This window comes from Sus scrofa, chromosome 12 (assembly GCF_000003025.6).
Source record: "Sus scrofa isolate TJ Tabasco breed Duroc chromosome 12, Sscrofa11.1, whole genome shotgun sequence".
Taxonomy (NCBI): domain Eukaryota; kingdom Metazoa; phylum Chordata; class Mammalia; order Artiodactyla; family Suidae; genus Sus; species Sus scrofa.
Window position 1 is genome coordinate 42,901,715 of NC_010454.4, and position 25,384 is coordinate 42,927,098.

Here is a 25,384-nt window from a genome sequence, read left to right on the forward strand (position 1 = left end):
TAGGCTGGTGGCTACAGCCCCAATTAGACCCCTAGCCTGGGAATCTCCATAAGCCGCAGGAGCGGCCCAAGAAATGGCAAAAAGACAAAAACAAAACAAAAAAAAAACAAAAAAAACTATAGGCCAATATCTTTGACGAATATAGATGCAAAAATTCTCAACAAAATTTTAGCCAACTGAATCCAACAACACATAAAGAAGCTCATACACCATCGACCAAGTGGGATTCATCCCAGGTTCACAAAGATGGTTCAACATAATACAAATCAATCAACGTCATACACCACATTAACAAAAGACAAGTCAAAAACCACATGATCATCTCAATAGATGCAGAGAAAACATTTGACAAAGTCCAACATCCATTCATGATAAAAACTCTCACCAAAGTGGGTAGAGAGGGAACATATCTTAATATAATAAAAGCCATTTATGACAAACCTACAGCAAATATAATACTCAATGGAGAAAAGCTGAAAGCCTTCCCACTAAAATCTGAAACAAGACAAGGATACCCACTCTCAGCACTGTTATTCAACATAGTATTGGAAGTCCTAGCCACAGCAATCAGACAAACAAAAGAAATAAAAGGTATCCAAATTGGGAGTTCCCTTCCTGGCACAGTGGTTAACGAATCTGACTAGGAACCATGAGGTTGCAGGTTTGATCCCTGGCCTTGCTCAGTGGGTTAAGGATCCGGCGTTGCCATGAGCTGTGGTGTAGGTTGCAGACGCGGCTTGGATCCCACGTTGCTGTGGCTCTGGTGTAGGCCAGTGGCTACAGCTCCGATTCAACCCCTAGCCTGGGAACCTCCATATGCCTCGGGAGCGGCCCAAGAAATAGCAAAAAGACAAAAAATAAATAAATAAATAAAAGGTATCCAAATTGGAAGAAAAGAGGTAAAATTGTCACCGTATGCAGATGACATGATACTATATATAGAAAACCCTAAGGACTCAACCCAAAAACTCCTCAAACTGATGAGCAAATTCAGTAAAGTAGTAGGATGTAAGATTAACATCTAGAAATCAGTCACATTTCTGTACACTAACAATAAAATATTAGAAAATGAATACAAAAATACCTTTTAAAATTGCACCCCAAAAAAATCAAATACCTGGGAATAAACCTGACCAAGGAGGTGAAAGACTTATATGCTGAGAACTACGAAACATTCATCAAGGAAATTAAAGAGGATTCAAAGAAATGGAAAGATATTCCCTGCTCCTGGGTTGGAAAAATTAATATTATAAAAATGGCCATACTACCCAAGGCAATCTACAGATTCAATGCAATTCCTATCAAAATTACCCATGACATTTTTCACAGAACTAGGACAAACAATCCAAAAATGTATATGCAAACAAAAAAGACCCAGAATTGCCAAAGCAATCCTGAGGAACAAGAAGCAAGCAGGAGGCATAACTCTCCCAGACTTCAGGCAATATCACAAAGCCACAGTAACAAAGACAGCATGGTACTGGTACCAAAATAGATACACAGATCAATGGAACAGAATAGAGAACCCAGAAATAAACCCAGACACCTACGGTCAATTAATCTTTGACAAAGGAGGCAGGAACATAAAATGGGAAAAAGACAGTCTTTTCAGCAAGTGGTGCTGGGAAAACTGGAGAGCTGCATGCAAAGCAATGAAACTAGAACACACCCTCACACCATGCACAAAAATAAACTCAAAATGGCTTAAAGACTTAAATGTAAGACAAGACACCATCAAACTCTTGGAAGAGAACACAGGCACAACATTCTCTGACATCCACCTTACAAATGTTTTCTCAGGTCAGTCTCCCAAAGCAACAGAAATAAAAGCAAAAATAAACCAGTGGGGCCTAATCAAACTGACAAGCTTTTGCACAGCAAAGAAAACCATAAAAAAAAAAAAAAAACCAAAAAGACAACTTACATAATGGGAGAAAACAGCTTCAAATAATGCAACAGACAAGAGCTTAATCTCTAAAATATACAAACAACGTTATAACTCAACAGCAAAAAAGCCAACAACCCAATTGAAAAATGGGCAAAAGACCTGAACAGACATTTCTCCAAGGAAGATATACAGATGGCTAACAAGCACATGAAAACATGCTCAACATCACTGATTATTAGAGAAATGCAAATCAAAAGTACCACGAGGTACCACCTCACACCAGTCAGAATAGCCATCATTAATAAGTCCACAAATAACAAATGCTGGAGGGGGTGTGGAGAAAAGGGAGCCCTCCTGCACTGCTGGTGGGAATGTAAATTGGTACAATCATGGAGAACAGTATGGAAGTACCTTAGAAAACTACACATAGAACTACCATACGATTCAGCAATCCCACTCTCGGGCATATGTCTGGAGGTAACTTTCCTTAAAAAAGACACATGCACCTACGTGTTCATTGCAGCACCATTCACAATAGCCAAGACATGGAAACAACCTAAACGTCCATCAACAGATGACTGGATTAAGAAGATGTGAGTGGGTGGGTGTGTGTGTGTGTGTGTGTGTGTGTACAAACACAATGGAATACTACTCGGTTATAAAAAAGAAAAAATAATGTCATTTGCAGCAACATGGATGGAACTAGAGACTCTCATGCTATGTGAAGTAAGTCAGAAAGTGAAAGACAAATACCGTATGATTTCACCTACATCTGCAATCTAATATACGGCACAAATGAACCTTTCCACAGAAAAGAAAATCATGGACATGGAGAACAGACTTGGGGTTGCCAAGGGGGAGGGGGAGGAGGAAGGAATGGGATGGACTAGGAATTTGGGGTTAACAGATGCAAACCATTGCCTTTGGAGTGGATAAGCAATGAGATCCTGCTGTATAGCACTGGGAACTACATCTAGTCACTTACGATAGGGCGTGATAATATGAGAAATATGTATACAAGTATGTGTGACTGGGTCACCTTGCTGTAGAAAATTGACAGAACACTGCAAACCAGTTATAATGGAAAAAATAAAAATCATTATTAAAAAAAGAAAAAAGAAATTTATCTCCTAAAATCTTTTCATACATCGTCTCCAACACCTGAGTCCACACCTCCACCATCTCACACCCAGACTCTTGCGTCCACGCTAATCCCTCCACCATCCCATCCTTTGTACTATAGCCAAATTAAGCCAGCAGTCATACTGAACTTTCAAAATCCAAATGTTTATGTCCATGCTCAGGTTTAAAGCCCTCTGACTGCCTCTCACTGCTCTTGGTATAACAACAAAATTCCTACGGGCTGAAGGCCCCACCTACGTGGGCTGGCAGCCACCTCTCCAGCTTAATCCCACATCCCTTTCACTCCTGCTTTCCATCCTCAGGTCACAGGGGCATTCCCTCAACATCCTGGATTTACCACGCCCCTTCCTGCCATAGGGACTGTGTGGACTGGTCCCTGTGGCTGGAACACTGCTCCTGCCCATGATGAACTCCTGCTCATCCTTCTGTTCAGATGTCATTTCCTCAGCAAATCCTTTCCTGACCAGACGAAATCTACTTAATATCAACTTTTATTAGACCTTTGTACCTCTCCTTAACACAACTGCAACTTTTCATTAGTTGGCTCAATTAATGTTTAATCATAGATTGCCTTTCCTCCAGAGTGTAAGCCTCATGAGGACAGGGAACGTGTCATTCTCCACAATATTCCTGGAATCAAAAATAGTGCCTGGTCCACAGTAGGTATTTAAATATTTACTAAGTTCATAAATCAGCTCTTTGGTGTTTTGTATTTGCTTGTTTTTTCACATTTTGTCTAGAGATGGTCATAAAATATTTGCAAAAGACCAAGATCTTCAAACTGCAGCTGTACGTGGTCAATACTGTCACCTCTAAAATGGATTTATTAAAGCTTCAAGTGATAACTTACATGCTTTCTCATCAAAGTAAATGAATAAGTAAAAAATACATTCCATAAAATACTTTTGGCATTTTAAAATATTTATCAGACTGACCTGCTTTCATCAAAACCAAGGACAGGATCAGCTGCTTTTTGAGTCTTTCTAGTAAGAAACAAAGGTGCGACTTTCATTTTTCCTTAGAAAAACAAATACTTAGGTTAGTTTCAAGGTTTATCATCCCCACTTACCTCCAACTACTTTCTGAACTCTTTAGAAACTATTTTAATTAAAAATTTTTCCAAAAATTTTCCATATAATGAGCTGGTCTCTCAACCTGGCGATATCAGTATCAGAATCTCCTGAAGAGTTTTAAAAACTACACTATTGATTCCCACCTCTGGAGATTCTTAGTCAGTATGTCCAAGGAAGAACCTAAAGATTTAAAAAGTTTTTAAATTTACCCAGATGACTTGGATGATCAGTAAGGTTTGGGACCCACCAAGTTAACTGAGGCTAAATAGATACAAAGAAATGCAATAACTTAAAATACACTCAGTTACCCATGGTAAAACTCTTCACTATATTATATAACTTTACTCATTAAAACAGAAATATTTAATATAATTAAAAGGTTATATTTTCTAAAGATGAGATGAAATTAAAAGGATATTAAATTAAAATTCAGAACAATATAATCCCTCCCAACATTCTAATGTGCATCAACAACGTTATCAAATCTGATTACCAGGGACTTTTTTAGAAGTCTTGTTAAGTTTCTTTCCTAGCACATCATTCAGACACTGAAGTTTCTTCTGATTTTTCTCAGGATGCTTTAAAGAAGTAGGACTTGAATCTATTATTATTATAGAGTTCTAAGAATAAGAACAAAAAAAATTTTTAACAACATACAATTAGGGTTACTAAAATTTCAAAAGGATTACAGTGCTAGAAGCTACCAAGAAGATAATTACATTAGCAACTCCATAAATATATCCCTGTCACAAACTATCTGATAGACAAAATACATGATCTGGGAAGTTCCCATTGTGGCTCAGCGGTAAGGAGCCTGACTGGAATCCATGAGGATGCTGGTTCAATCCCTGGCCTCACTCAGTGGATTAAGAATATGGCGTTGCCATGAGCTGTGATACAGGCCGGCAGCTCTAGCTCCAATTTGACCCCTAGCCAGGGAACTTCCATGTGCCTCAGGGGCAGCCCTAAAAAACAATATATGTATGATATGAATGGCAGTAGTCTGTGCTTGTTATCATACAAGTTCACATTTTCGAAGAGCGGATTTATGATGACCATGGGATTTTTTTTTTCTTTTCTTTCTTTTTTTGCTGCACTTGTGGCACGTAGAAGTTCCCAGGCCAGGGATCAAACCTGTGCCACAGCAATGACAATACCGAATCCTCAATCCACTGAGCCACCAAGGAACTCCCCATGGGTTTTCTTTCTTAAAGAAGCAACTAGGAGTTCCTGTTGTGGCTCAGCAGGTTAAGGACATGATGTTGTCTCTGTGAGGATGCAGTTCAACCCCTGGCCTCGCTCAGTGGGATAAGCATCTGGCATTGCTGCAAGATTGGCGCAGTTTTCGGATGCAGCTAAGATCCGGTGTTGCCATGCCTGTGGCATAGGCCTCCGCTGCAGCTCTGATTCAACCCCCAACCTAGGAACTTCCATAAGCTGCGAGTATGGCCATGAAAAGTACATTCTTTCTACCTTATATATATATATATATATATTTTTTTTTTTTTTTGTCTTTTTTTGCTATTTCTTTGGGCCGCTCCCGCGGCATATGGAGGTTCCCAGGCTAGGGGTCAAATCGGAGCTGTAGCCACCAGCCTATCCAAGAGCCACAAGCAACGCGGGATCCGAGCCGCGTCTGCAACCTACACCACAGCTCACGGCAACGCCGGATCCTTAACCCACTGAGCAAGAGCAGGGACCGAACCCGCAACCTCATGGTTCCTAGTCGGATTCGTTAACCACTGCGCCACGATGGGAACTCCTCTACCTTATAATTTGATAATGGTTTCCTTCTCCCATTTCAAACAGCAGAAGAGATCAGAATTATGTCAATAAGCACATGTAATACTTACCTCTGTTTCTGACCTTTCAGGAAGCGTCTGATGTCTAGATGAACGTCTTAAAGGTGTCACCATTTCTTCAGTAGCTTTTGACCTACTAATGCGTAAAGCTTTTGCTTTTTCAATCAATTGTTTTGCTTTTGATACATTTTTTGAAGCACTGCTTACCTAAACACAAATGTGAAATAATAATTAAGGTTACTGGCAAACATTTTATATTTAATAACAGAAAAAAAGACAAAAGGCAAAACTTTAAAGACAGTAAAAAGATCAGTGGCTGCCACAATTTAAGGGAAAGGAAGGGATGAACAAGCAGAGCACAGAGGATTTTTAAGGCAGTGAAACTACTCTGTATGGTACTACAGTGGTGGATACATGTCATTATACACTTGTCTAAACCCACAAAATGTACAACACCGAGAGTGAACCTTAATTTTTTTCTTTTTTTGTCTTTTTAGGGCTGCACCCACAGAATATGGAAGTTCCCAGGCTAGGGTTGAATTGGAACTGTAGCTGCAGGCCCACACCACAGCCACAGCAACCAAGGTGCCCTTAACCCACTGAGCAAGACCAGGGATCGAACTTGCATCCTCATGGTTACTAGTCAAGTTCATTACTGCTAAGCCAATAATGAGAACTCCAAGAGTGAACCTTAATTTAAACTATGGACACTGGGTGTTAATGATGTGTTAATGTAAGTTTATCAATGAAAACAAATGTACTATTCTGATATTGATAGTGGGGGGCCTATGCTATGTGTCAGCAGGGGCTACATGGGAAATCTCTACCTTCTGCTCAATTTTGTTTTTTGTTTTTTGGGGTTTTTTTTTTGCTTTTTCTAGGGCCGCTTCCCACAGCATATGGAGGTTCCCAGGCTAGGGGTCTAATAGGAGCTGTAGCCACCAGCCTAAGCCAGAGCCACAGCCACATGGGATCCGAGCTGCGTCTGCAACCTACACCACAGCTCACGGCAATGCCGGATCCTTAACCCACTGAGCAAGGCCAGGGATCGAACCCACAACCTCATGGTTCCTAGTCAGATTTGTTAACCACTGCGCCACGACAGGAACTCCTTCTGCTCAATTTTGTCGTGAACCTAAAACTGCTCTAAAAAATGAAGTCTGGAGTTCCCATCGTGGCTCAGCGGTTAACAAACACAGCTAGCATCCACGAGGACTTGGGTTCAATCCCTGGCCTCAGTCAGTGGGTTAAGGATCTGTCGTTGCTGTGAGCTATGGTGTAGGTCGAAGACGCAGCTCAGATTGTGCACTGCTGTGGCTGTGTGTGACCAGCAGCTATAGCTCCAATTCGACCCCTAGCTTGGGAACCTCCATATGCCATGGGTGGGGCCCTAAAGAAACAGAAAGTCAGAAGAAGAAAAAAAAGTCCATTAAATATAACAGAAAAATATAGCCACAGGTAACACTAAATAAAAGACCACCCAAAATGGTTATTCAAGGCTCTTGGCAAGGAGATGAAATTAAAATGTGTCTAGTTATCTTGATTTTCCTTTCATACTTGAAATCTCTTCAGATAAATAGAATTATATTTGTGAAAAACACTCAGAAAGATGACTGTAGTAGAAGTCTGCATACATGAGAATTACTGGTTATTTCCCCATCATTTTCATGGCATCTATTCTCTGACTTCATTCACTTTTAGGCTGAATCCTTTGGAGAGAGGTTGAAAGGTAGCACAAAGAGCACTAGATAACAATAAATTCTGACCTCCATGAGTTCTCCTCATGGCGTGGCAGAAATGAATCCAAGAACCATGAGGTTGTGGGTTTGATCCCTGGCCTTGATCCGTGGGTTAAGGATCCAGCATTGCTGTGAGCTGTGGTGTAGGTCGCAGACACAGCTCGGATCCGGTGTTGCTGTGGCTCTGGCGTAGATCAGCGGCTACCGCTCAGATTAGACCCCTAGCCTGGGAACCTCCATAGGCCATGGGTGCGGCCCTAAAAACAAAAACAAAAGACAACAAGCCAAAAAAAAGGAGTTCCTGTCGTGGCTCAGTGGTTAATGAATCCGACTAGGAACCATGAGAACCATGGTTTTGGGTTCAATACCCAGCCTTGCTCAGTAGGGTAAGGATCCGGTGTTGCTGTGAGCTGTAGTGTAGGTCTCAGACATGGCTTGGATTTGCGTGGCGGTGGCTCTGGCGTAGGCCAGTGGCTACAGCTCCGATTCAACCCCTAGCCCGGGAACCTCCATATGCTGCTAGAGCGGCCCAAGAAATAGCAAAAAGACCAAAAAAAAAAAAAAAGAAAGAAAAGCCAAAAAGAAGTCTGGCCTCCAGGTTTAGCACTGCCATTGATGCACTAAGTGATCTGTATATTTAAATATTATCTTCCAGATAATGTGTTTTGCATATTCTGAGTTCTACAGATTTTTACATTTGGATTAAGAACACAAAGCAAGTTCCCGTTGTGGCGCAGTGGTTAACGAATCCGACTAGGAACCATGAGGTTGCGGGTTCGATCCCTGCCCTTGCTCAGTGGGTTAACGATCTGGCGTTGCCGTGAGCTGTGGTGTAGGTTGCAGACGCGGCTCGGATCCCGCGTTGCTGTGGCTCTGGCGTAGGCCGGTGGCTATAGCTCCGATTCAACCCCTAGCCTGGGAACCTCCATATGCCGCGGGAGCGGCCCAAGAAATAGCAACAATAACAACAACAACAAAAAGACAAAAGACAAAAAAAAAAAAAAAAAAAAAGAACACAAAGCAAGCGGAGTTCCTTCTATAGTGCAGTGAGTTAAGGATCTGGCTCAGGTCACACCTGCAGCTCAGATTCAATCCCTGGCCTGGGAACTTCCATATGCTAAGGATGTGATTTAAAAAAAAAAAAAAAGAGGGGGAAAAAGAAGATTGCCAGAAATAATCTAAATGTCCACTGACAGAGCACATCCAGAGAAAACCATAATTTAAAAGGACAACATGGGAGTTCCCGTCGTGGCGCAGTGGTTAACGAATCCGACTAGGAACCATGAGGTTGCGGGTTCGATCCCTGCGCTTGCTCAGTGGGTTAATGATCCGGCGTTGCCGTGAGCTGTGGTGTAGGTTGCAGACACGGCTCGGATCCCACGTTGCTGTGGCTCCGGTGTAGGCTGGCAGCTACAGCTCCGATTGGACCCCTAGCCTAGGAACCTCCATATGCCGCAGGAGCGGCCCAAAGAAATAGCAAAAAGACAAAAAAAAAAAAAAAAAAAAAAAAAAAAAAAAAAAAGGACAACATGGAGTTCCCCCTGTGGCTCAGGGAAAACAAATCCAACCAGTATCCATGAGGATCTGGGTTCAATCCATGGCCTCACTCAGTGGTTAAAGATCCACTGTTGCCATGAGCTGTGGCGAAGGTCACAGAAGTGGCTCAGACCCAGCATTGCTGTGGCTGTGCTATGGCCAGCAGCTGCAGCTCCAATTTGACTCCCAGCCCGGGAACTTCCATATGACACAAGTGTGGCCCTAAAAAGCAAAAAAAAAAAAACATGCACCCCTATGTTCACACCAGTACTATTTACAATTGCCAAGACATGGAAGCAAACTAAATGTCCATCAACAGATGAAAAAGATGTGATTGTACACACACACACACACACACACACATATACACACACATACATAGACACACACAGAGTGGAATACTCAGCCATAAAAAGAATGAAATAATGCCATTTGCAGCAACATAGATAGACCCAAAGATTTTCATCCTAAGAGAAGTAACTCAGAGAGAGAAAGACAAATACCATGATATCACTTATTTGCGGAATCTAAAAAAAAAAAAAAAGGCTACAGATGAAATTTACATACAAAACATAAGCAGACCCACAGATACAGAAAATAAATTTCTGGTTAACAAGGGGGAAAGAGGGTGGTGGAGGGGGATAAATTAGGAGTTTAAGATTAACATATACACACTACTATATATAAAATACATAACCAAGGATCTACTGTATAGCATAGGGAATGCTACTCAATATTTTGTAATAACCTATAAGGGAAAACAATATGAAAAAAAACAGATATATATGTATGTATAAATCAATCACTTTGCTGCACATCTGAAAATAACATTGTAAATCAACTATACTACACCATAAAAAACTAAATTAAGGAGTTCCCATCGTGGCGTAGTGGTTAACGAATCCGACTAGGAACCATGAGGTTGCGGGTTCGGTCCCTGCCCTTGCTCAGTGGGTTAACGATCCGGCATTGCCGTGAGCTGTGGTGTAGGTCGCAGACGCGGCTCGGATCCTGTGTTGCTGTGGCTCTGGCGTAGGCCGGTGGCTACAGCTCCGATTCAACCCCTAGCCTGGGAACCTCCATATGCCGCGGGAGCGGCCCAAGAAATAGCAACAACAACAACAACAACAACAACAACAACAACAAAAAGACAAAAAGACAAAAAAAAAAAAATTAAAAATAAATAAATAAAAACTAAATTAAAAATAAAAATAAACAGGAGCTTCCACTGTGGTGCAACAAGATCAACAGCAACTTGGGTAGTGCTAGGACACAGGTTCAATCCCTGGCCTGGCACAGTGGATCCAGCACTATTGCAGCTTGGTTCACTGCTGCGGCTCAGATCTGATCCCTGGCCAGGGAGCTCCATGTGCCATGGCGCAGCCCAAAAAAAGAAAAAAGAAAAATAAACAAACAAATACAGACAAAAAAGTGGGTCACCACTAGAGAGGAGAAAGAAAATGAAAGAATTTTCCCTTTGAATTTATAAACAACTCTTTTCTTGAAACAAATATTTACTGTTTTTTAAAACTTTTATGACGTCTTTAAAAAACATTAAAAAGAATAGGCATAGATATTCAAAACATAAAGAAGGTTAGGAATATTAAAGATTTGCTTTATACTATCAGTGTGACAGATTCTGCTGTTTTGCTAGCAAAATTTTTGACAGGCTGATGAACTTTAAGATAAATTAGTATTCAAAATGATCCACCTAAATTAGCCACCTCAGTTATTGAAACAGTTAACAAAGAGATAGATTTTAGTGAATGTGTGAAAAAAAATACATGCACTTTGGCAAGTAGTTCTGCTATTATTTGAAATCTGTTTTTCATTCAGCAGAAATTGGCACAACACTGAAAATCAACTATAATTTTAAAATAAAGAAAAAAAGTTTTTGCTAGTAGTTATTTTTCTTTTTTTTTATCTGTCTTTTTAGGGCTCCACCCATGGCATATGGAGGTTCCCAGGCTAGGGGTCAAATGAGAGCTGTAGCTGCTGGCCTACACCACAGCCACAGCAACTCCAAATCGGAGCCACATCTGCAACCTATACCACAGCTCACAGCAACACCAGATCCTTAACCCACTGAGTGAGGCCAGGGATGGAACCCGCATCCTCATGGATGCTAGTCAGATTCATTTCCGCTGAGCTACAACAGGAACTCCTAATAGTTATTTTTCTGATAAGTTTTTTAAAGTTCATATATATGAAAAACAGAAAACAGAAACATCAAGAAAATTAACATCAACCATAATCCTAACACCTCAAAAAATAGTCATTTCCAACCCCCTCCTTTCTCAACTAGCTGCCCACCCTTCCAGGTCTTACTTGGTTACTCCTGACTCCATCAGGCACGCCCATCTCACAGCTCCCTACTCTCTCCCTACTTATCAGCCTTCCCCCTACTCTCAGCTTAAATTCCACCATATATCACGGCAACAATGCTTAAAAATGTTTTGACCTCCCTTGGAGACAATGTCCTTCAAAATAAGGTCAAATATCATTATTGTATCATCAGAGTAATAAGCATAGTACCTAAAGGCTGTAAGTAGTCAAAAAAAAAAAAAAAAAAAAAAAGACAGCTGTTAAATAAAAACAAGAGATACCAACTTTTTGTGGCAGTGGCTTTCACCCAAGGATTCTATCAGAATCACCTTGGAGGCGTTTTCAAAACACATACACTTGTACCTACTCCCGCCCTGGAGAGAATCTAGTCAGTTTTCTCAAGGAGGGTCTAAGCAGCTTACCCTGCAAAAGCAGCTAAACTATTCTTATATATCCTACCTTTTCCCTTAGGATAGTAGCTTTCAACTCAGGGTGATTTTTCCCTCCAGGGGATATTTAGCAATGTCTGGCGATATTTTGGGTTGTCATAGCTGGGGGAGTTGGAGTGCTACTGGTATCTCGTGAGTAGAACCCAGAGTCACTGGTAAACATCCTATAATGCACAAGACCATCCCCACAACAAAAAAATTAACCAGTTTATAATGATAACAGTACCAAGGTGGAAAGACTCCCATTTTTCAGCCTCTCATCTATAGAAATTAACCAAAAATTCAATCATGCTTGTTTTAATAAGCAGCCTTAAGGAAACTAACTGGACCGTATCTCTAAGAAAACTTTTTCTGGGGAGTTCCCGTCGTGGCGCAGTGGTTAACGAATCCGACTAGGAACCATGAGGTTGTGGGTTTGATCCCTGGCCTTGCTCAGTGGGTTAAGGGTCTGGCGTTGCCGTGAGCTGTGGTGTAGGTTGCAGGTGCGGCTCGGATCCCGCGTTGCTGTGGCTCTGGTGTAGGCTAGCAGCTACAGCTCTGATTGGACCCCTAGCCTGGGAACCTCCATATGCGGCGGGAGCGGCCCAAGAAATAGCAAAAAGACAAAAAAAAAAAAAAAAAGAAAAGAAAAAGAAAACTTTTTCTAAGTAACCTACACTGTCTATCAATTGCTTTCATCTCACGGTAAGATATGCTGATCTCTTAATAAGCCAACTAGAGGAATGAAATAACAGTGAGAACCAATACATAACCAGCCTATGAAATATGTGAATCTTCTTTTGACCTCTTCCTTCCAATAGTAGTAGTATTAGAAAAAAGAATATCAGTTACAGAACTTCCTAGTATTTCAATTACCTTTCTAGGCTGAGTCATAAAATCTTCATCAGCTGCTTCAGATTTCTTAGATCTTTTCTTAGATTTTTTCTTAGATTTTTTGGGAGTACTAATTCTGGTGAATTTCATTCTGAAAAAGAAAAAACAAAAAACAAAAAGCAAAAAGATACTCAAACACTTTCATGGTTATAATGTGGAAGAATTTCAAATAACTATAGCAAATAACCAACCAGGGCTCCAATTTCTAGACAGTTCTGAAATCGAAAACAAAACCAAAAACACCCGCCCCAATTAGTTTCAAACTACTGATTCAAAAGTAAGCTAAACTCAAGAGAAAACATAGTTTCCTTTTTTGTTTCTTTTTTGTGGCAACAGCAGCATGTGGAAGTTCCTAGAGCCAGGGATTGAACCCGTGTCACAGCAGCAACCCGAGCTACAGCAGTGACAATGCCAGTTCCTTAACCCATTGCATCACCAGGGGAACTCCTATAAAATATCCCTTTTTTTTCTTTGTCTTTTGTCCTTTTAGAGACGTACCCATGGCATATGGAAGTTCCCAGGCTAGGGGTCCAATCAGAGCTGTAGCTGCCAGCCTACACCAGAGCCACAGCAACGCGGGATCCGAGCCGCACCTGCAACCTACACCACAGCTCACGGCAACGCCGGATCCTTAACCCACAGAGCAAGGCCAGGGATTGAACCCGCAACCTCATGGTTCCTAGTCGGATTCATTTCCACTCCACCACGATGAGAACTCTGCAAAATTTCCTTTTATAAACCATAAGCTTTACAGAAAATTAGCCTCTAAGATCCCTCTTATATTAGCCAGAACCAGCATGCAAGTGAATACTTCACAGTATAATATGGCTCAGTTTACCTAAATAAAGTTCTATGATTTATTTTTCTTTCTTTCTTGTTTTTTTACATGGCCACATCCGTGGCATACGGAAGTTCCTGGGCTAGGGGTTGAATCAGCGGTGCAGCTGCTGGCCTATGCCACAGCTACAGCAATGCCACATTCACGTCTGCAACCTACACCACAGCTCTCAGCAAGATCCTTAACCCACTGAGCAAGGCCAGGGATTGAACCCATGTCCTCATGTATACTAGTCAGGTTCATTAACCACTGAGCCACCCTGGGAACTCCTCCTGTGATTTATTTTTAATGTTTGTTAAATGGAAAGAATTCATATTTGAAGGATATTTCTCCAGAAATTAGCAATCGTGATACGAGTTTAAAACTCATCTAAAACACATCCAGCATTCTTCTGAAATCGAGAATGACTTAGTATTAAATATGGAAAGCAGCATTTTTGAAATCCTGTTTTCTTTTTCTCTTGTAAATTTCTAGGAAAAAAAAAAAAAACCAAAAAACTCTCTGGCCCTTGAAGCATTTTCCTTTGCATCTAATAATATACACAGAATATTTAGAACTTCAGAACAAAACAAAACTTTACCTTATAGGGCTCTCTGAATCAGAGGGTATTGTTATTAACTCCGCTGTATATAAGCTATGCTTTTCTGATAAGTTGGCTGCTTTGGGAGTAGAAGCTTTTACTAGACTATCATCCTGGGACTCTTTGGAATCAGTCCCTCTAATGATTATTGTAGGAGGCGTGCTGCTACTTCTTACAGATCTTCTGGTTGATTTGGGTGTGGAAACATCTACCAAGCTATCTTCGGTTTCAGCTTTAGAGTGTATCACCTTATCCTTAACTGGCAGGCTGGTTTTCTTTGAAGACTTACTATCATATGGAGAGGAAATCTTCAAAGGGTCATCATTTACTGCATCTTCACAAACAAGGCTTCCACTGTTAAATAATATGCCGTTTTTGCAAACTTCTGTTTTCTTCTGTCTTAAACTCATTCTAAGCCTGTTTTGACTTGGCTTCTCTTTAAAGGAAAAAGTTGTTTCTTTCTGTTGAGTATTTCCCTCTCTATTTTCACCTGGAGCAGCGCCGGTAGCTAATGTTTTTTTATTCTTTTTCTTTGACTTTTTACTTTTCTCCTTAGGAGAACGTCCCTTCCCAGTGTGTGAACTGCCATTATCTGAAACCATTTGGATATTCGGATTTTCCATGATTTTTCTAGAATTACTGTCTCTTCCTTCCTCACTTAAGGATTTTTCATTGATTTCTTTCTGCTTATCAGACTTTTTGACTCCATTTTTCAGTGCATCTGATTCGGGCTGCCTAAATGCTTTCATAAACTGTTGTCTTTCTTCTAGAGTGCATTTTGGTTTCGCGGCCTCAGAACTTCCAGGTTCCAACACTGCCAATTCCAATTCTTCCTCATGGATAACAACATTCGATTTTCTTTTCTGAATTGTCTGTTCATTCTCTGGATCAGACAGACTACTTTCCACTTCCACCTGCTTTTGTTTCAAGAAAATTGAGGGTATTTTCCCTGACTTTTTGGGGGGAATGGGGTGGACTTGCGCAAGAACAGTGACTGTCTTACAGCCTATCTGTTGGGAAATTTCATAGGTTTCTGTGTCACTCATACCACTTGTGATGATATCTTCAGCAGCTTCAGAAGGAACACACATTGACACTGTAGAGTCTGGTGTCTGTTCCACTTGATTTTCCTCGTGACTTTTTAAAAATTCCTCGTACGAAACAGTTATTATACTATCATTTAACTGGGCTGTTTTAGTTATATTGTCTCTGGAGGCCACATCATTTGCAGTACTTTGGATTTCATTGGTTAGAGAAGGCATCACCTGTTTACTACCTCTACCGTCGCTTTTAAGGAGATTTCGTTCCTCTGCCAAGGGTAAACTTTCGTATAGATCGATTACATCTCTGTGCTTCCTTTTTCTCAATTTTCTACAATCATTTTTTGAGGGCTTTTGTTCAGGATTCACTTTCCTACAACTTTTTTTGGAGGTAAAAGTGTTTGATTGTTTTTGGAGATCTTGAATTCTTTCTTCAAGTACCTTTACATGTTTCTTATAGAGTAAAGCAGAACTACGACTTTCCACAAAATCGTTATTTAAACTGGCGTCTTCTTTGCTATCATTGCTATTAATTTCAACTGGAGATTCATTTTCAGGTTTCATACTATTTAGTTGAGGAGATAAATTAAGCCTCTTTCCTCTCTTCTTACACTCTGTATTTGAGGACATTTCCAAAGGTGTTTTACAGGCTTTGCCACGGTCAGCAGGCAATGGTGTGGATGACTTTATCTTGTACTTTTTTGCTGTCTGGGTCTTCTCATTTGTGGGTGAAGTCTTTCTAAAATAATCCAGAATGTTACTGGATTTTGGTGGAGAGAAAACCCTGTCTCCAGTTTTCCTGACTGGTGATAAATATTTTGTAATTGTTTTACAAGAAGTTCTGTCATCATCTTTCCTTCGCTTCTTGCATGCCTATCAATTTAAAAGAAGGAAAAAGCACTTATTTCAAGCAAAATACTACAAAACATAAATTTTATTTTATTCTATTGTATTTTTTTCTTTTTTAGGCACCCCGTGGCATATGGAGTTCAAAACATAAATGTTAAACATGGATCTATTATTTTATGTAATGGGACAAAAAAAGGAAGCTTCCCTTAGTTGATATACATGATATACTAGGGGGAAAAAGAGCTTTAGGAGTTCCCATTGTGGCTCAGTGACAATGAACCCGACTAGTATCCATGAGGATGCAGGTTCAATTCCTGGCCTTGCTCAGTGGGTTAAGGATCCAGTGTTGCTGTGAGCTGTGGTGTAGATCACAGATATGGCTCAGATCTGGCATTGCTGTGGCTGTGGTGTAGGCCAGTGACTACAGCTCTGATTCAGTCCCTAGCCTGGGAACCCCCATATCCCGTGGGTAGTCCTAAAAAGACCAAAAAAAAAAAAAAAAAAAGAAAAAGAAAGAATGTGTGACATGAATAGGCAGGCAACTTAACAGAATGGACACAAAAACTAGAAAAGGATACATGTATATTTAAGACTTTGGTATATATAAATGTAACAATAGTTACACTCAAGTTAGTGGGCAAAGAAGTTAATACATAGCATTGGGGCAAATTTCTAACCATTTGGATAAACATGAGGCAAAAGAGAGACAGATTAAAACTTTACATCTTAAAATGAAATGGTAAATGTATTAGAAGAAATGCTAATGAGTTGTTAGTATTATTATTATCCTGAGATGGTACCAGAGGCTCTGGAGTCAAGCAGATCTAAGTTTGAGTGCTGGCTCTGAAAGCTACCAGCATGGGACCCTAAGCAAATTACTTTTAATTTTCTAATTTATTTTTCTACCTTAATTCAACTTTTAATTCTTAACTTTCTCTCATCTTTAGAATACAGATAATAACACCTCAACACAGGATTGCTATTAGGTAAAATAATGTGTATAAGGCCTTTACTGTCACAATACTAAACAATATTTGGTGCCCTGAAATAGTACTCTAAGCAGGGCACCAAAAGAAGAAATTGTAACAAAAAGATTCAGAAACTGACCAAACAAAAAGCAAGAATTGCGTAATTCAAGTTATCAAAAATTCTTCACACCCAAGACAAACCCAGCAACTGCCTTGATCCAGCAAACAAGCATCTGCATAACAAATATTAACAAGAAGGCAAAAAGTACTCAATTCTATTTATTTATTTTTGCTTTTTAGGGCCGCACCTACAGCAAATGAAAGTTCCCGGGCCAGAGGTCAAACTGGAGCTGCAGCTGCCAGCCTACACCACAGCCACAGCCATGCCAGATCCTTAACCCACTGAGCAAGGCCAGGAATTGAACCTGCAACCCCATGGACACTAGACAGGTTCATTACCACTGAGCCACAACAGGAACTCCCAAAAGTACTCAATACTAAAAAGTAAGAAACAGTCCCAGTTCAGTGAGTGAACCTATGTCTTGGCTCACTTCAATGACACCAGTATGCATATGTCAGTTACAAGGCTAGCTTGGGATGAAAAGGTGTGAAAATATAGCAAAATTGTCTACTTGATGATACTCCACTACTTTATGACATTAGAATCTCTTTAGTGCATTTCACTGAAACTAGAACACATAAGAATAAACAGCATACCAAGCTGAGACTTCTTCCTGCAGTATCTTAAGTTCTAGAGCAATGAGAAAGTGATTTTTAAATTATGTACCTTGTTTGATTCCTGTAGTGACACACCAAGTGCTATTCCTAGCACAGGTGGGTGGACAAAAAGATTCTTTTCCACGCTAAAGTTCTGTGATTCCTTATCCAGACTTGACCCTGGAAGACTCCATGACATTTCACTAGTCCAAATTATCAAGTTTCAGGAACATTTCAGGATCTATAAACTGGTCCTTAACTAGGCCCCTCAACATCCTCAATCCTAATGTTTATGGGTACCTACCGCGGCTTTAGGACACACTCCAGCGACTGTTCCACCCAAAGACACAACAAAGGGGCCTCACCAGGTCCCTTCTTTCCCCTCATAGATCCTAGATCAGAACCCTCTTTCACCCACCTCCAACAAATAGAGATACTCAAGCTCACCTCAATCTCGTAATCCCTCACCGGAGGGGTGGCAGCTGCAGCCGCCATGGCCAGGACCCCACCATGCTCCCTGCTTCCCGGAATCCCAGCTCCTAGGACCTTACGCAGCCCGGTCCGACCTGTCTGGAGGCCATGGAGGCAGCCTGCTCCAACGGGAGCAAGAAGCTGGGCCGCGGGGTCTGCCTGGAACCCCCCGCGTCCACCGCCCGGGTGGTCGCAAAGGCTGGGCCGAGAGCTCAGCTGACTCGAACGCGGGAAGAGGTGGTGAGAAAGCGCGAAGAGGACCCTGTAGCGCGGTCGGTGGGGGGTACCTCCAACGAGGACACTCCAATTCCGACGTCGGGCCCAGGACCTCGGAGGGAAAACCAGGCCAAACGTAGACCCAACCCGCGGGCTTCCCAGGGAATTCTTGTCAATTGGGTTTTCGCGCCGTCCGGAGCGCAGGGGGCGGAGCTTAGATCGCTTCCGGAGGCTGCGCGGACGGTGAGCCGAGAAGGCCAAAATGGTTCTTAGGCGAAACTGCCGGAGGCGGGATTATTCATTTGGCTCTAAACGTAGCTGGGATCGTTGTTTTCCGCAACCGCTCTGGTCGCTGATGAGTAGCGGTTCGATCCCCCTGTCGGGCGCAATAGGCTAAGGATCTCGCCTGGCCGTAGCTGCAAAATACAGAGTATGTGGGGTACGTCTCAGCTGCGGCTGGGATTCCATCCCTGGCCCCGAAACGTCCATATTCCACCTGTTCGGCTGAAAAACAAGTAAAAGTAACGGAGATTTTGGAGATTCAAACTCCTCACCCCAGTTTCACGGATGAGAATGTGATTTGACTAAAGTCCGTTGGTGGCAGAATTAAAACCCTAGACTTTTGACGACCTAGACTAGTCCCATTTAAGTGTAAATTCGAAAAATACAGGAAAGGGAATAGCTGTTGATTACACTCCTTCCACACGACTTAAAATGTTACTTTGGCAAGCGACCTACCTCGCTACCTACTAGGGGTCCGAGAATTGACCTTTACCCCTAATTGAGCTCAGGAGGCATTTTTTCCCATGGATTTCGTCCTAGCAAGAAGCCAGGAGCCCAAGTTCATGGCCTCAGCTGGCTGGCGTGTGTTCCAGCTGTCGCAGGGTACCTGTAGTTTGCTAGTTTGTAGTGATGATAATCTCATACGTCATTTTCATTGTTTTCATGAATTTGCCTTACTTTGCTTTTTTACATTAAACTTGCAATATACAAGAGTATGTTTATTTTCTTTGAGTCCATAGTTTTATCTGCAGGATATGTAAGGGCTGAAACAAAACAGGTAAATGTACCTATCAAATATTAACGGGAAGCCACCTTGTTAGGTCGGGTTATGCAAACTGATTTTAACTGTTCACATTATTGTCTGTGTGTATGGTTTATGTCTGGACAACATGAAGGGTACAAATTTTTCCGATGAAATAAATGGTAGTTACTTTTCCTTTGAAAATTATTTGCCTTGGATGTGGTTTTTAGGGAGATTGCACTAAATATAAACTCTTTTGTTGTTATGGTTTGTTTTTTTAATAACCCACTGGGTATGGGAACACCAACCACTCAAGGAGGAGGGAGAGGAGAATGAGAAAAAGGAGGAGCAAGAGCAGGGAGGAGGAAAAGGAGGAAAAATCAATTAGAAAATTACAGAAAAAAATCTGAAAGTGTCCTTGATTTCCACCCCAAAACTCAGTCTCTTCACTCTAAAGGTAGCCAATATCACCTATTCCGTGGATACCACTGCAGCCTTTATTAATACTTTTACGAACGTATATGTATCCATAGAAAAGCCTTTCATTTTGTCTTCCTTTACATGAAAGTTAGCAATATAGGGGCGTTCCTGATGGTCTAATGGTTGGGATTAGGTGCTTTTACTGCTTTGGCCCTAGTTCCATCCCTGGTCTGGGAACTAAGATCCCACAGCAAGTCCCTGCACACTACTGGGGGAAAAAAAAAGAGTAACAATGTAAACATCACTTAGCAATTTACTTTTTTTCATTCTTCAGTTTTCCAAAGCTGTCAATCCATGATACATTCAGGCCTGATTCATTCCCTTTCATACCTGAGCATTTGACCCAATGATGCACGTTTTATTTTATAATGATTTTTATTTTTTCCATTATAGCTGGTTTACAGTGTTCCGTCAATTTTCTACTGTACAGCAAGGTGACCCAGTTACACATACAAGCATACATTCTTTTTTCTCACATTATCATGCTCCATAAATGACCAGACATAGTTCCCTATTCAGCAGGATCAACTATGCACATTTTATAGATCCATTTCCTTAGTAAGGACAATTGAAGTTCTATTTTCTGTTATCCATGAGTCAATGAAAATTCTTGTCTCCTTGAACACATGTAATTGCTGGATTATAGGGTATGTCTCTAGTGCTTTTTATTCTTCCAAATAACAGCATTTAAATGTGTTAGGGTCACTGGTGGTCTAGTGGTTAGGGTTTGGCGCTTTCACCCCTGCGACCTGGGTTCCATCCTTGGTCTGGGAGCTGACATCCCATATCAAGCCACTTCATGCTGTGATAAATAAAGCAAAATGTGTTAGGGGAGTTCCCATTGTGGCTCAGCAGGTTAAGAACCTGATTAGTATTCCTGGCCTCCCTCAGTGGGTTGAAGGACCAAGCGTCGCTGCAAGCTGTGGCGTAGGTCTCAGATGCAACTCAGATCTGGGGTTCCTGTGGCTGTGGTATAGGCCTATGGCTACAGATCCAATTCAGCCCCTAGCCTGGAAACATCCATATGCCAAGGGTGCAGCCCTAAAAAAAAACAAAAAACAAAAAAGACTCGGACACAAATGTTCATAGCAGCTTTATTTGTAATAGTAAAAAACTAAGAACAACCCATCAAGGGATAAATTAATAAACACATTGTGATATATCCATACCGTAGAATACTGCTACTCAGCAGTAAAAATGATGTATTACTACACAAAATGACATGGATGCACCTCAGAATCCCTCTGCTGAGTAAAAGAAGCCAGATGGAAAAAGAGTACAGGGAGTTCCCGTGGTGGCGCAGCAGAAAGGAATCTGACTCGAATCCATGAGGATGCAGGTTCGATCCCTGGCTTCACTCAGTGGGTCTGGGATCTGGCATTGCCATGAGCTGTGGTGTAGGTCAGAGACTAGGCTTGGATCCCGAGGTGCTGTTGCTGTGGCTGCAGCATAGGCCAGCAAATATACCTCCAATCGGACCCCTAGTCTGGGAACGTCCATATGCCAAAGGTGCAGACCTAAAAAGAAAAAGAAAAAAAAAAGAGTACATATTGTATGATTCCATTGATTTAAAAATTTGAGACAATGCATATTTATCTCTAAGGACAGGAAGCAGATGGTTCTTGTTTGGATTCTGGGGTTGAAGAAGAGATGGATTATCAAGCAATGGATTATATGAAACTTTGGGCAATGATGGAAATACTTGCTATCTTGGTTATGACGATGGTCATGAAAAAGTTCATCACATTGGCTACTCTAATACATGCAGTTTATTGCAAATCAGTTCTACTCAATGAAGTTGTTTAAAAAATTGTTAAAGCCAGAGGTCCCGTCGTGGCGCAGTGGTTAATGAATCCGACTAGGAACCATGAGGTTGCGGTTCGATCCCTGCCCTTGCTCAGTGGGTTAAGGATCTGGCGTTGCCGTGAGCTGGCGTGTAGGTTGCAGAAGCTGCTCGGATCCCGCATTGCTGTGGCTCTGGCGTAGGCTGGTGGCTACAGCTCCAATTAAACCCCTAGCCTGGGAACTTCATATGCTGCAGGAGTGGCCCTAGAAAAGGCAAATAGACAAAAAAAAAAAAATTGTTACAGCTGATCTTTGATGATTTCTAGCATCATTGGGGCTCATTAGTGGGATCTGCGGTAGGATGATCAGGAGATTTTCATGGGGGAATTTCCTGATGTTAATAGATGGAAGTCTTTTTCTCTGGACCACCCAGGTTCACGGAAGCAACAGGGAGGGGTTAAGTAAATGCATGAAATAGGACAATGGACCAAAAATAATCTAACTCTTAACAGATGTCCCCTTTTAACAGTATACCCCACTGTCACAGTGCTGTGCTGGTCATCCACCCAACCATCCATCCCATAAATACTAATGAGTACCTGATACACGCCAGCTATGAACAAAGCTGCTGTAAGCAAAACGGACAAAATCCCCATCCTTTCAGAATTTATATTCTAGTCAGAAGAGAAATAATAAAAATGATAGCTAGGAGTTCCCATCGTGGCTCAGCCGAAACGAATCTGACTAGTACTCATGAGAACACAGGTTCGATCCCTGGCCTCACTCAGTGGGTTAAGGATCTGGTGTTGGTGCGGCTGTGGTGTAGGGCAGCAGGTGTACCTCCAATTCAACCTCTAGCTTGGGAATCTCCATATGCCATGGGTGCGGCCCTAAAAAAAAAATTAAAAAAAAAAAAGGATAATTAAAGTAGGTGGTAAGGCGGGGCTAAATGCTGCGGAGAAAATAATGCAGGAAATAGGAAAAGGAAAGGAACGTCAGAACAAGGGTTGCAAGGTTTTTTTTTGAGTGACTAAATTCTTTTAAAGGATTTAACTGGGTTCCCTTTCTCTGAGTCTCTTGGGATTCTTCAAGCCAGTTCTGAATGGTTCCTTCTCTCCATTTAGGATGTAACTCTCTGCAACTGGCTCAAGCAATTAGTACTCTTCCATCTACTTTCCAGCTTCCAATAGTTTGTGGAACTCTCATGCTCTTTCCTTGTTTGTTTGGTTTTGGTTTTTGGCTGTGCTATGACACATAGACATTCCCGGGCCAGGGATAGAACCTGTGCACAGCAGTAACCGAGCCACAGCTGTGACAACACCAGATCCTCAACCCACTAAGCCACTAGGGAATTCCTCTAGTGTTCTATTTTGTTGTCTCTATCGTTGCACTTGTTCCTAATCTAGCTTTAAACTCCTGAATTGTAATTTTGATGGAGTTTTGGAAAGGAGAGAAGCGCCTGTGGCCCAGCCAAGAAAACCCTTCAGACCAGCTCAGGGTTCACCTTGTTCAAGAAACGTTTCCTGATAGCTTCTTCCTTCCACTTTACCTGTAGCTGGATTGGGTCGCAGGTCTCTGTGCTTCTTCTCATTGCACTCAATGTATTATAATATAAATTCCTGCTGGTTGGTGTGTATTCACCCCACCAAACTGGGCTATGAAGGAAATTCCTAGGTCCCATTCTTATTATGATTCCAGCACCTAGCACAGAGCCAGACCCATACTTTGTATTCTTTAAGCATTTTGTAAATAAATGTGTGTTTTTTGGTTTTTGTTTTTATTTTTGTTTTGTCTTTTCGCCTTTTCTAGGGCCGCTCCCGCAGCATATGGAGGTTCCCAGGCTAGGGGTCCAATCGGAGTTGTAGCCGCCGGCCTACACCACAGCCACAGCAACGCGGGATCCGAGCCACCTCTGCAACCTACACCACAGCTCACGGCAACGCCGGATCCTTAACCCACTGAGCAAGGGCAGGGATCGAACCCGAAACCTCATGGTTCCTAGTCAGATTTGTTAACCAAAGAACTCCCACAAATGTGTGTTTTACCTGGTCGTATTTTATAGCCTTCACATGAGTCCTGTGAGGAAGGTGTCTACATTGTCAACTTATAGAAACGTAGCTTCGACATGTTTCCAAAGTTAAAATATTTAGCCAAGTCTCCTAAGTTAAGTGCTTTTTTACTCAGTGCATGGAGAAAAAGCGGAAGACATACTGTATTGTTCGTTTGATTTGTTTTTGTTTTTGTTTTTAGGGCTGAAACTTGGCATAAGGAAGTTCTAGAGGTGGAATTGGAGCTGCAGCTGCCTGTGCCACAGCCACAACAACTGGATCTGAGCCACTTCAATGACCTACACTGCAGCTTGTGGCAACGCCTAGATCCTTAACCCACTGAGTGAGGCCAGGGATCAAACCCGCATCGTCATGGACACTACGTTGGGTTCTTAACCTGTTGAGTTTTTTTTTGTTTGTTTGTTTTTGTTTTTGGTCTTTTTGCCTTTTCTAAGGCCCCACCCGCAGCATATGGATGTTCCCAGGTTAGGGGGTCTAATCAGAGTAACCTGCTGAGTTTTGTTTTTTTTTTTTTTTTTGCCTTTTTTTTTTGTCTTTTGTTGTTGTTGTTGTTGTTGCTATTTCTTGGGCCGCTCCCGCTGCATATGGAGGTTCCCGGGCTAGGGGTCGAATTGGAGCTGTAGCCACCGGCCTACGCCAGAGCCACAGCAACGCAGGATCCGAGCCGTGTCTGCAACCTACACCACAGCTCACGGCAACGCCGGATCGTTAACCCACTGAGCAAGGGCAGGGACCGAAGCCGCAACCTCATGGTTTCTAGTCGGATTCGTTAACCACTGCGCCACGACGGGAACTCCTGGTTTTTTTTTTTTAAATTAAATTTGTTTGGAGTAAAATTGACTTAAAGTGTTGTGTTAGTTTCAGGTGTACAGCAAAGTGATTCTGTTATACATCTATTCATTCCTTCTCAGATTTCTTTCCCATATAGATTATTAGGAAGATGTCATTTTCTCCTCAATATTACTTTGCCTTCTCTTGATAACCATCACTGTTGTTATTCTGGTATACACACTTCTCCTACTCGGCTGATGCCCTTGGGGAAAAGCTAATTCCATCTCTGGCTCTGGATCCTTGGACAGTAATCTGCATAATCCCACCTCCTGGCCACAATTACTGGTTCAGAGATGAGCATGTGACCTGTTTGGGGCCAAGTGGATCTTCTGAGTGCCTCCAGGAGATAAGCACAAAGGTACTATTGAGACAGGCCCAGGGAGGGGTCCTTCCACTCCTTCAAAAGGTTAAGCAGCCTTAAACTAAGGTAAGGGCATAAATGGCAAAGAGATTGGGAAGTCTGACCTTCAAATCAAACTAACCCTAAAGACATTTCAATTGTTAGCCAATGAATGGTCTTTACCATTAAAGGCAGTTTGAGTGTTCTGCAAATTACCACTGAAGATATCCTGAAGGATACCAGATGACAGGAAAACAAGGGAGACTCAAGGTGCAACTGACCTGTGTAAAAAATGTAAACAGATATTGGAGTTTCCTGATGGCTCAATAGGTTAAGAATCCATCATTG

The 25,384-nt window shown here is 41.7% G+C and overlaps 1 protein-coding gene across 1 annotated transcript in view; it reads right to left on the bottom strand.

Annotated features, from left to right (window-relative positions):
* The window catches only part of ATAD5 (ATPase family, AAA domain containing 5), a 45,734-nt gene extending 27,010 nt beyond the window's left edge, over nt 1-18,724 (bottom strand). The window contains exons 1-6 of the mRNA XM_021067456.1: nt 18,268-18,724; nt 14,247-16,159; nt 12,811-12,919; nt 5,958-6,113; nt 4,598-4,724; nt 3,967-4,048 (exon numbers count right to left, since the gene is read on the bottom strand). Coding sequence (XP_020923115.1) covers nt 3,967-4,048; nt 4,598-4,724; nt 5,958-6,113; nt 12,811-12,919; nt 14,247-16,159; nt 18,268-18,315 — 2,435 coding nt within the window. The 5' untranslated portion in view covers nt 18,316-18,724. The remainder of the gene's footprint in view (nt 1-3,966; nt 4,049-4,597; nt 4,725-5,957; nt 6,114-12,810; nt 12,920-14,246; nt 16,160-18,267) is intronic.